The sequence below is a fragment of the Montipora capricornis genome, chromosome 3, assembly GCF_036669925.1.
Source record: "Montipora capricornis isolate CH-2021 chromosome 3, ASM3666992v2, whole genome shotgun sequence".
Taxonomy (NCBI): Eukaryota; Metazoa; Cnidaria; class Anthozoa; order Scleractinia; family Acroporidae; genus Montipora; species Montipora capricornis.
Window position 1 is genome coordinate 20,366,826 of NC_090885.1, and position 12,500 is coordinate 20,379,325.

Here is a 12,500-nt window from a genome sequence, read left to right on the forward strand (position 1 = left end):
ACAACTACTGCAATGAGCATTTTCACGACCTTTCTGCGCGATTTACGACGCCTGATCAAGTTATGCGACTCCTCTTGTCCTGTCTCACCAGGCATCTTTATGAACCAGAGATGTCGACATATGACTGTGTACAAAACAGTTGTGATGCACAAAGGAAAGCAAAATACAACTGCAAAGGATACTACTGTGTAGATCTTTGGCGCTTCTTGGTTGTCAAAGGCGGGAGCCCAGTCTTCTTCACAACTGAATTCACCAGCGTGTACTTCACGAACTCGCAAAGAGTAGATCATAGGAGCACCCACTGCTGCGGACGTCGCCCAGATGACCAGTAGGATCCAGTTAAAGACGCGTTCATTGATGATGCGTTGTAGCGGCATCAAAATGGCAAAGAAGCGATCAAATGCGATGGCTGCCAACGTTAGAAGTGAAACTGGAATGAGAATGTATTGCGCTACATTTACGACCTGGCAGAAGTAAATACCACGCCCACGACTTTGCATTGCCCAGTTCTCTTCTTGAAGAATCATGATGAACAAGGGCGGCACCGCGACAATTGTGTAAAGAAAGTCTGCGCAAGCCATATTTACTATCAGGTAATTAGTGACTGTGCGCATGCGTAAACTTTGAAAAACAACGCAAATGACGAGCGTGTTTCCAACCAATGACGCTATCATTAACAATGCAGTTGCCACTATCTTGCACAAAATAATGAAGATCTCTGTTGGCTCTTGGAGCACCGTCTCGCTTGTGCTGTTGGGTATGCCCAGTGAGGCTAAACTTGAGTTGGGACTTGCCATCTTTCTAAGACCAAATCACAGAGAAATATCAATTCAATCGTACAAAACTCAACTTCTAGAGCTACTACTCTCAGTACGCGAACTCGACGATAGATGAACCTTTAAGTCGATCTACGGGCTTTAATTAATTGCCATTATTCAAGACCCATGGCTGTGATATAAAAAAACTGTCCAACTTCAAAGATCCAAAAATTAGTAGATATTTTCTTTCGAGAAATGAGATGTCTCTCAGTTCAATCATCACTCAAATTACGGGTTCGAGCAATTAAACGTTATATACGTACTGTGATCTTGTTTCGTTCTACATCACATGATCGGATGCCAAAGTTTGAAGTTTGGTAATGCGAACGATTCTATTAGCCTGAGTCTTAAGGCTAACACATTCGTTTTTTGTTTTTTTTTCAAGACATCCAAGCTTCCTTAATAGGGAGCTTACGAAACGACGACGCCGACGGCAACGACGACGCTACAAAGCAATAGGTTTAGTGAGCAAAAACAATTGCTCTGCACGCTCTGCACGTGTGTTTTACATTGTGGTACATTTCTTTGCCGTCATCTCCCAAATGACGAAGTGAAATGACCAAATTCAAGGTTCTGTGGAGGACGTTAGCACATGACGATGAATTTTCAGTTCTCTCTCTACGCTTCCAACTCACTCATACCAGTGTAATTCCTCGACAGTTACTACACATTTTTAACGCGGAACTACATGAAATAGTTTCCCAGTGATATGAATAACGCGGATTTGTATTTTTAAATGAAGTCCTCGTAGCCGTCGTCGTCATCGTTTCGTAAGCTCCCTAATAATGCCCAAGGACTTTTGTTATCATCAAGTTGTATTCATCTTTATTGTAAGAAAGATTTATTTACGTGTTCCGGAATATAAATACACATTTGACAGTTTCAACCCTTAATCTGATGTCAAAGAAGGGAAGTCTCGTTATTCCATATTGTTTGTCAGTAATGGGTTCAATTTATGGACAGCAATTGGTTGTCATACAGAAGCGTTCGATATTAAAGGTACCAAAACTTGTCATTTATTTCTGTTGAAGCTGTCCAGTCAAGAACTTTAGATGGATTTTTGAAATTACTTCAATCCGTACTGGAAACGTTATTGATATTGTCCCTTGCAGATGAAGATAAATGCACATCTAACAGTTTCAACCCGTAATCATTCTGATGTTAAAGAAGAGAAGTCTCGTTATTCCATGCTGTTTTTCAGTAATGATTCAATTTATGAACACAATTGATTGTCATGCAGAGGAGTTCGACATTAAGGGTACCAACACTTGTCATTTTTTGCTGTTGAAACTGTCCAGTCAAGAATTACAGATGGATTTCCGAAATTACTTCAATCCGTACTGGAAACGTTATTGATATTGTCCCTTGCAGATGAAGATAAATGCACATCTAACAGTTTCAACCCGTAATCAGTCTGATGTTAAAGAAGAGAAGTCTCGTTATTCCATGCTGTTTTTCAGTAATGATTCAATTTATGAACACAATTGATTGTCATGCAGAGGAGTTCGACATTAAGGGTACCAACACTTGTCATTTTTTGCTGTTGAAACTGTCCAGTCAAGAATTACAGATGGATTTCCGAAATTACTTCAATCCGTACTGGAAACGTTATTGGTATTGCCCCTTAAAGATGACATCTTTAAAAATATGCGTTGCTTTTCTTTTGATCCTGCGCGCGCTGCCTATTTAGGACAGGTAATATACCTAGTTTTGCGGCAAAGATTATTTATACAACATACTGAATTCCCTTTGCATATTAATGATTTACTTTGGTTTTGTTGTCGTTGGTGCTGTAATTAGTTGTTATTTTCCCTACTAATGGTTTCAGGAGTTTCTTCGTTAAATTTAACAGTATTTTTGTTTGTACCGTGTACATACTAGGATATACGTTTTTGCTTAAAAAAAATGTATTTGTCATATGCAGCAACTTTACAAAGAGAAAAACAGGGGCACCCAACGTCAATTTTCGGAAAATAGCTGTTCGGAAGACGATTTGAGATCTAGAATTTTCGGAACATTTCTTGTAAAATGTCTTGCCTGCCCGCCTCTCCTAGGATTTCCGAACACCTGAAAAATGGTATAATTGACCATTTTAACTGATTTTTACCCTAAAAAGGTCACCTAGAATTTGCGGGAGCCTTTTTGTGGCTGAAATTTTCGAAAAGGTAAGTTTTGATCCCTATAATCTTCGGATCACTAGACTTCCAGCTAGGAAATCCGAAGAGATGAAACATTCTTAGGGGATAAAACCTACCGTTTAAATACTGAAATACGTTTAACAATGCTATTTTAAAGTGGTTTGAACTATATTCTCGTTGGGTGCCCCTGGAAAAAAAAACACGAAAAGTTATAAACGCCATGAAACATAAAACGGGCCAGTTAAAAAATCAGCTCATCAAAACGGCTTTTAACATGCAGACCGTCGAAAATTTGGAGTCGGGTAAGAAAAGCGGTTATCATATGCTGCAGTTAATGACCGAGGAAGCAGCCGGGCTGTCCTTCTTAAACTTAAAAGTTTGTCTAGTACACTCCTTGCGCAACGTTATTCGTACACAGACGTCCTCGAGTCTATTCTCATGTTTTTAAGCACATAGTATCTTTGATCTTTGACCTGTGCCTTGATCGTAAACATAAATCCATCTTATTTCTTATTTCACTCTCTGAGCTTATTCCGTAAGCTCATTTATCTCAGTATACATATTCAAACATCTTTTACTAAGCAACTGACGGTGGATGGCATTTTCATCATATAAAAACTGTATTGTATGAGGGTGGCAACATATTTTTGCCGTAAGGGGAGGTATAATCGCTGCTCTCTAGGATCTGTACCTCACTTATATTAGAATTTGTTAACAGAACCTAATTCAGCACTAATTTTAGAGAATCACCGGCCAAGCGGCAGGATCTCCCTTAACTGGTTTACATGCAAGTAAGAATTAACTTTGAGAGTTTTCTTTTGCGCTTAAGCAATAATATAGCCATTTCCTATACCTTATTACCTTTAAAAAAGATCGTTTATATAGGGAAGGAAAGGAAGCTTTATGAAAGTGTCCAGTGTTCTAGCGCTAGAGCACTAATTGGGGACACTGTAAACTGAAATTTATAATCAACGTAAATCAACTCAAATGTTAGTTTTTGAGGAGAGGGGAAAACCTTATCACCCGGAAAAAAACCTATCGGTGCAGAGAAGAGAACTAAGAAATTCGACCCACATATGACGCCGAGTCTGGAATCGAACTCGGGTGGGAGGCTAGTGCTTTCATCTCTAGGCCATCCCTATATCAATACCACGATGTAAACTAAGCTGTTTGATTTGTGTGTGCTTCTGTGTAACTGTAATTTGAGAATATTTTGTGCAGCATCTTGTTTTATATATATTTTTTAATTTTTTATTTAGTATGTTTCTGTTATCTTGGGGTGATAAAGATTTAAAAGAAAGAGAGTCATAAACTTGTAGGTATAACTTCAAACATGAGTTCTAGTTGAACATATCGTTTTGTACAGAGGAGTGCGCGTCTAGCCGACAATATTTAATGAAAAGTAGAATATCTTTTTGTATCAACCGAGTAAGAAAATGAAAGTCGCTAGAAAAACATTGAAATCTTAAGACTAATGTAACGCTCAAATCTTACCGTATATGTGAATCTGGAACAGAATTGGATTGGGAATTTTGACCTCTTTTGCCACGCTGCTAATCTCTGATGTTAATCCTTGTTGTCTTCGCGAGTTTCTAAGAAAGATTTTCTATATCTTTCCTGGACTTCATTGACTTTAATTGAATTGCTTTTAAAGAAAAATTTATGTCTATGTAACCAACCGGAGAAGTGAACAATTGTTGTCTAATTCACTTTCTCGAAAGAACTGTAGGTGATGAAAAGCGGCTTATTCTAAACAAATCCATTTGTAATAAATTATGATCCAATTGGGACAAGCTGCAATTTTCAGTGTTTTCAAAAGAATTCAATCGGATATGGGCTGAATGTAGTCAATTTTGACCTGTTTTTCAAAATCAAATGTTTTTGTCCATATTTTAATAATTTGAAAACTGGAAAAATCACTTAACAGACATATCACCCGATCATTTTTATGTTTCTTGTGGACTCTTTATTTTGGTAATGCTATTTTCAGAATGAAACCTTCAGTAATGAAATTCTATTCTTTTCCTTTCAGTTGAACAGCTGTAACTATAATCATAGATACTAGGATTGATAGTTTTTATCTAGACATGTATGTTTCCAACCATGCCTGAGCACAGAATACACAGAAAATCACCGATTTTTACTCCTTTAATTTTGGGAAAATAAACGTTTTTATCACACAAATTTCCAAAGGAGAAAGTGGAATGATCTTGAGGTTTATTGAATATTGATCCAATATCAAGCATCAAATAAACAATTAAAAAAACCGAAATAACTGATGAATTCAATTAATTCTTAAATTACTGATTCTGATATTATGTAGTCCTTCTATTACCGATATTATGCCCTGTCATTTATGTGAATAAAACGTCCGAACGATAAAGAACACCGCGAGCTAACAAAGAAGACTGATATTGAATGCTTACTGTTAGCAGAAATCCTTAATATTTATCAAGTTTTAAAAAGGGCGGGAATTGTTTCTGAAAATGTAACTATGGAAAGTCGTTTCTTTTTCCTATAGCTATGACATTCTCCAATTATTATCGTCCTATATGAAATTTTGATAGCATCCTCCGCGGATTTCGGGAACAGAAACATGAACACATCATATTCTGGAAACGAGAGCGAATACTGGCAAAATTCACGTAACAGAGTATCTAATTTATTTTTTATTTATTTATTGCAAGATAAACATGTTATTCAACAAACTGGCCTAAATTGTATTTAAACAAACCGATGCGAATCAAACATTTTCAACATAGAAAACGTACTGGTTATTGCCCGACCACTCCCAGGTGGTCTGTTCTAGGATCATTATTGCTACTTTTGCCTGAGCGATATAGAGAACATTTGGGTTTTATTTATTTGCTGATAGTGCCTCTTTACTTTAGACACATTCAATGGGCTGGCATACGTCATTTTTGTTTGAGATATCTCCGCATATTTTTTTCTCGTCAACTTGGTTTGTTTTTGAATTCTGACATTTTTCTTCACAACCCACCCTGACTTAGCATAAATTTAGCTATTTGAAGGTTGCAGCAAGTGGAAGGTTGAAGGAAATTCACTAAGTATTGAGATTGTCCTGGTTATTAAACAAAGTCGTTGAATGGCTTAGATCGTCAAGTTCTCTCATAACCACCAATGAAACACCCTTTACTGGATTTTAAAATTTTCACGTGCTGTCGATTCCATATTATCACTGAGTCATTCTTTTATCTTGGATGGGAAGTAAACAATTCCTGTGGCCTTTGAAGCGTTTCCTATGAGAATTAATCGTCGACATACTGATTACGTCAGTTTCAATATCTATCTGATTTCACCAAAGTGAATCTCACTTGAGGTAATCGGCCATTTCCGAGTTCATGTCTACCTCCTCTTCAAAGCGAGTCTAAGTGCGAATTTTTTGTGATGGTAATTAGTTCTACTTTACATAAGAATGAAAACTAATTTTCACAACAAAAACGCCGCACTCAGACTCGCTTTGAGAAGGAGGCAGACATGAACTCGGAAATGGCCTATTGCTGACCGAGAGCGTTCTCATAATTTCCCATAGACGTAGTGTTACACACAGACGTTCATGAAAAAATGTCTATATTAATGTAAATAGTCCTTTTAATCTTTTCAATAGGGGGAATCGTTGTTTACCTTTTTTCGCTCAATAGCATAAGGCTATCGTTCTCGAATCTGTCAGCCAAGAATAAAGTACTGAATATAATGAATAATGAACTGAGCAATGATCAGTTGGAAATTCGACATTTAACAAAGAATATATGGGATCGTTATAACTTTTGCCACCCAAGAATTTATCATTTTTGGATGGCAAAATAACTGACTCGTTATCAAAGCTATAAGGCTTAAAATTGAAGATTTAACTAAGTTAAACAAATTCTTTTACCTTTTAAAGTCAATTTGTAAATAGCATGCTGACTTCCGAGTCTGTGAGCAAACTCGTTTCTTAATGAGGCCGTCTCAGAGGTTTTGGGGAAAAAGAGAACATTCCAATTTGAACTGGGGAACTAGGGAGCAAAGACAAAATATCTTAGGAAATAAGGGACCTTAAACCATTTTAAGAATAAAAAAGCTGAGAACAAGTTTGGAAGTAACTTTGGGGACGAGGGAACACAATTTTTAAATATTTAGTATAGGCAATTACATGATTCCGAATGCAATTTGGAATAAATGAGCGCTAGCATTTTTTTTCAAAGACGAAAAAATTTTGTAGTCTTTGAAAAAAATATAAAAAGTACGAATCAAAAAATCATGTGATTACTTATTAAAAATAGACATGAAAAATATCGGGAAAGCCTGACGTATTAATCAGCAGAAGCAACACACTCGTATCGCGTAATCAAACAAATGAAAATTGCGCTTTCTTTCTGTAGCTTTCTTTGATCATTGTCCAATCAAAATGCAAGGTTTGTTACCACTTTTTGCAATGAATTACCTACTAATATACGCTTCGCAAGTTTTGCACCCTGCGCTCCCCGAGTACCTCTCTAACGACCTTGAGAGGGCACAAAAGTGTGATCTTTCAATAGTGAGACCGTACTACTGCTACGATGAGAATTTAGCACACTTTAATTTCTCTAGTTTATGTCACAGACGTGACACTCAATGTCACAAGCCTTTTAACATATTTCTTGATCCGCAATGTCAAAAATGTTCAACTAGCCTTTAAAGCATGAAAGTTTTCACTCCATTTTGAAAAATTTTATAATTGTAATATCGTATTTTTTAAGAATTGTTTGTATTAATATTTCTTACATATTATATGTCTTTAAAACGTTTGTAAGCTACGCAATTGCTGAGCCATTTGGCTGCAAATGTGGTACTTCATTAAACTAATCTATCTATCTCACCTGATAAGAGCATTCGCCTATTACCAATAACCCCGGCCAGAAACGCCATACGTGGGATAATTTTATGTTGTTTCCTCTCTTTATGGATCTCGATCACAAGCTTATTCAACCAAGGCCCGTGACTGACGGCTTCAACATCCCTTCCTTTTAACCGTGTTTAAACATGTTGAATTGAAGTTGAATCGATGTCAGTGAAACCGTTTGCCTACGCCGGCAGTCAACATCGTTCAACATCGTTCAACAAAATCGAACAGATGTTGTATGTAACAAATGTTAAAGTCGTTTCCCCTGTCCTTTGTTATGCGTATGCTCTCTCAGGCCCAGGGGATCGACTTTGTTAATTAAGCTGTGGCACTCGCTATTCGTGGGCTATAAGCCAATAGCTTTCATGTGCACGTGCTGACTCATACAAAGTGGTTGCACTAAGTTCCTGCGAATTCCTAACCGATGGCACATTCCAAGTACACAAAACTCGGTGTTCTTGTCAAACAGAAAAAAAAAAAAGTGTGACAAAGGAGTCAATTACATTTATCACTAGCAAAATAGGAGACACAAACCAAGAAACGAGAACGTAGGTTAAACAATGGTCGCAACAGGTGCACTTATTTTAAAAAAAAAAGATCAAAACCTTACCGAAAGTTTAAAGCCGCGCAAAAGAGGTATATAATAATCCAATAAAATCCCCTTAATGTCTTTCTTTTTTTGTGTATTTGTAAAGGATCTTTTCCAAAATGTTAGAACTCTTTCTACTGCATTCAGCTCGTTTTTTAACTAGTACAAACGTTGACAGTAAAGAAAGTTGCCTCCATTCAGTTCTTTGTTCACATGTTTTATTTCCTAAAAAATGCATCTTCAATAATCAAAAATGATTAATACTAACAGGTTTAATATTAACCACCCCACAACTTTTCTTGAAAAGTTGATTTATGTACTGCACTAATAGCGTTGCCTGGGCTTTCTTTCACGTCGTGAGATAACGGTTTGCAACAAAAAATTCCCAGAATAAGCTCGTTGAAGGTAGCGTAGGAAAGTGTTTGCGGTACACATTCTTCGAAATGTAGCTCATTTTCAAAGATGAGTTTATTACCGTAGATACTGCCTCAATTTCTTTAAACTGTCAACTGCGAAGCGCAAAACGATGCAGACGAGAAAGAAGACGACATGAGCATATTTCCATATCCATGACAAATTAAAAGAAAATACTTACTGTGATGCCGGCTGGATCTATGATCGGTGGATAATGACACGTTGACGTTGTTCGACGAATTGCTTCATAAGATGAAAACATCAACTCTTAAATCAAACCGGCTGTATACTAGGCTGAGAACCTCTTTCGGACAAACCTTCAACGGAGTAACTACACCTATAGCCGAAAAAAGGCTAGTAACTGTATTATTTCAATAGCGTTAATTATTGGGAGAACTATGGAAACAGAATGGCCTTCGATAATTGTCACTGATACAAATGCATCATTTAGATTGTTAGGGATTTAAAATCCCTTATCTACTTAGTGCAATGTAATTGAGATTACATTGTTTCGCCAAAAAAGATCAGATATAGAAACTTTGCGCTTTGTTTGTCTCTGTGGATAACGCAAAAAAAAAAACTGCAGTAGTTGTGAACCATGTCAGTTTTTCGCTTTGAAGTTGAATTCCCCATTTATTTTACAATACGGTCGGGTTCGAAATCGGGGAAACTGAAATCGAAGCTACGAAATTCACCTTTTATTCAAAGGGTCTAACATGAACGTTTAAGTTTTCAAATGACAAAAAAATAAGAAAGATCAGAGTAACCTTTTTTTCCGTTTGTACTTCATTATTGAGAATTCAATAAACTCATCGCATAGCGAGAGCCAAATGATGGTTTTTGAGGAGAGGGGAAAACTGGAGTACCCGGAGAAAAACCTCTCCATGCAGAGTAGAAACACCAACTCAACCCACATATGACGCCAAATGACGCACGTTGTGTAGTATGTAGACTTGCCACAAGTCGACCTCACGATAATCCCAGGGGAAAATGTTTTGGCGAGCGAATCGTGATTCTTCTTACGCGAAGTAAATAAGCGAGCGACGAAGTCGCTTTGTTCCGCGCGTATCTAGACGAAGCTGAGTTTGAGGAAATGTGATCTAAAGCCAACAAACGTGATCTATTTTCTGGGAAGTATAAATGTGATTATCGAGCCGGAAACGAAAGAGAAACCGATAAACATTGTTATGCTAATTTTCCCTGTATTAAATCATGATTAATCACAGTAATCAACTCTGGTTAAAACAAAATAGCGTGAATCTGCCGTCCACGCGTGTATTGGTATAATGGAAGTGAATTTGATTGGCCGATGAAGGTCATGTCAATCAATCAAAAAAAGTGGGCGGAAGGAATATCAAAGAGGAATTTGGTCAGGCTCTATTTTTGAGCAACCTTAAAATCCGGAATCCAGAATCCGGAATCACAGTACAATACAGAGAGTAAAAACTAACCTAAACATTCATAAAAGCTAACCTTAGGCCTAATTAGGCCTAAAAACGTTTGTTTAGTTTTAGGGTTGCCCCTATTTTTCGTTTCGCCAACTCCACATTACGTACCGCGCGAAACTAAAATAGAGCCTGATCGCAGGTTAGTATAAATCCAGTCACCGTTTGCATAGAAAACCACGTGATTGCGAGTGCAATTCAGTTGGGATGAATTATTAGTAAAAGACTGCACAATGCTGGAGGGCGAACTTTGAAATTAAAATTTGCGAGTTGACCGTGCATTTTCAGTGAGCAAATGGAAATTGCCGAGAGAAAATGGAAATGCCCGCCACAAATAGGCCAACGGAGAAAACAAATACAGACACTCTTCGGCCACCATAGAAAACAGATAATTTAACACTCAGGTTCTCCTTATTAGTGCCAAAGCAAATGCGGGATATCAATTGGCAGTCATCATTGCTACGATTGTTCCTGTAGGGAAACATTTTTTCATTAAACGTGGCGTTCTGGAATACAATTGTTTGTTTTTTGAAAATGGCATTACGCTAGAGGCGTCATTACAAACATCTGTGTTTTTCGCGCTCTGATGAATTTACATGATCAAGGAAGTCACGTATTCCCACAGGCTCCCCAAGCTGAAAATACGTGGTGTATGCGACAGTTTGTGTATATAGAGAATTGTATGGGAAAATCACCGATCGTAAAAAAATTGTGTAAATAACTTTCTCATTTGAAATAAAGTTTTCCTACCTCAAATGTGTGACGAACTTGTCTCTTTTGCCGAGTTTAGAGCCATTCTGGCGCCATTCTGGCGCTGGCAACACTACGTTGTTGACTTGTGACCGGGCAGTCACTAACTATTTGTACCCCATGAGTTTCATAGGCAACGGTCGTGTTGCCAGCGCGCGGTCAAATTCAAATGGTCCAATCAGAGTTGAGGCTGAAACCATCTTGCGAGTTTCCGTTGTTGACTGCCCGGTCACAAGCCTCTGAGGAAAGCCGAAGAGGTGAATTTTAAGGCAAAGTTTTCGTTCGTCTTGAGTCTTTCGGCCGCCGAAACACACGTATTTGGAGTGAAATTTATTGGGCTTTATGGAACTGTTGTTTTTATTGCGATTCGGGACTTTTCCTGTTAAGGAGAAAACGATTTGTGGAGTGACGTCTGGCCAGCGATGGATGGAGTGGTCGGCCTTCCTATTATTTTAGCAACGGCCTAAACGGCCTTCCGGATAACTTCTCTAAACGGCGTCAGAATGGCTCTAAACTCGGCAAAAGAGACAAGTTCGTCACACATTGGAGGTAGGAAAACTTTATTTCAAATGAGATAGTTATTTAAACAATTTTTTTACGATCGGTGATTTTCCCATACAATTCTCTATATACACAAACTGTCCCATACACCACGTATTTTCAGCTTGGGAAGCCTGTGGTATTCCAGATGGAAATGACTGGCGCCTTATCAAACTTTCACTAGCCCCGGCCTTATGACAATCTATCTAATTCTGTCTATTTTGCTGTAGATTGGTTTTAGAAAATGCCTCCTTCAATGTTTACCATCGCGTTTAATTAAGGAAAATGACGTGGTCGTCATTTCAATAAAAGGTCATTTAAAGTTCTCGATGAAGTGATGCTGCATCACAATTTGCCTTGATTATTATTCAAAGTTTTTAAATCCATTGGACTTAATGGACTACGGATGGTTCTTTCAGTACCACCTTGAGAGCTCGGCGCACCCATATTTCGTAAGAAAAAGCGTTTGAAACTTTGGCGAAACTCCTCACTTACCAAAGAATAAATGAAAAAGTTTGCCGATGAGTTGGCAACGACACATAACACGCAGGTGTTGTAATATACCCAGACATATTTGTGCGCGTAGATTTCTTCCCAATACAAGACTGCGAGGCGGAAAACATTGAGTGGCAACATCGTCACAGCAAAAACTACAACGACTGGAATTAAGAGATTTTTGGCTTTGGTGTTTTGTCGCTCGCGAATCCTTTTTCGAATCTTTTGCTCGCCACCGTCGGTACATTCTTTTCTGATTAACCTGTTGAACTTGCTACTGACACGGAGCTTCCGTGAAATGCTACAGAACGTAGCCGCAATGATACCAAGCGGAAGAACGTACCAGAATATGGTTAAGCCGATCGTGTAAGACTGTTTCATTTTGTACCCTTCCTCGTTGTTTGGCCACTTTGGGAAACATTCGACCAC

At 37.9% G+C, this 12,500-nt stretch overlaps 3 protein-coding genes across 3 annotated transcripts in view; 1 reads left to right on the plus strand and 2 right to left on the minus strand.

Moving 5' to 3' along the window:
- Nucleotides 1-1,809, minus strand: part of LOC138039937 (QRFP-like peptide receptor) — a 2,173-nt gene extending 364 nt beyond the window's left edge. Inside the window, exon 1 of the mRNA XM_068885761.1 lies at nt 1-1,809. This exon is cut by the window's left edge and continues 364 nt beyond it. Coding sequence (XP_068741862.1) covers nt 1-797 — 797 coding nt within the window. The 5' untranslated portion in view covers nt 798-1,809.
- Nucleotides 1,810-3,242: 1,433 nt separating this feature from the next.
- Nucleotides 3,243-12,500, plus strand: part of LOC138040851 (uncharacterized) — a 39,283-nt gene continuing 30,025 nt past the window's right edge. Inside the window, exon 1 of the mRNA XM_068886547.1 lies at nt 3,243-3,258. The gene's annotated coding sequence lies outside the window, so the exon portion shown is untranslated. The remainder of the gene's footprint in view (nt 3,259-12,500) is intronic.
- Nucleotides 11,471-12,500, minus strand: part of LOC138040862 (neuropeptide Y receptor type 2-like) — a 1,810-nt gene continuing 780 nt past the window's right edge. The window contains exon 1 of the mRNA XM_068886560.1: nt 11,471-12,500. This exon is cut by the window's right edge and continues 780 nt beyond it. Coding sequence (XP_068742661.1) covers nt 11,922-12,500 — 579 coding nt within the window. The 3' untranslated portion in view covers nt 11,471-11,921.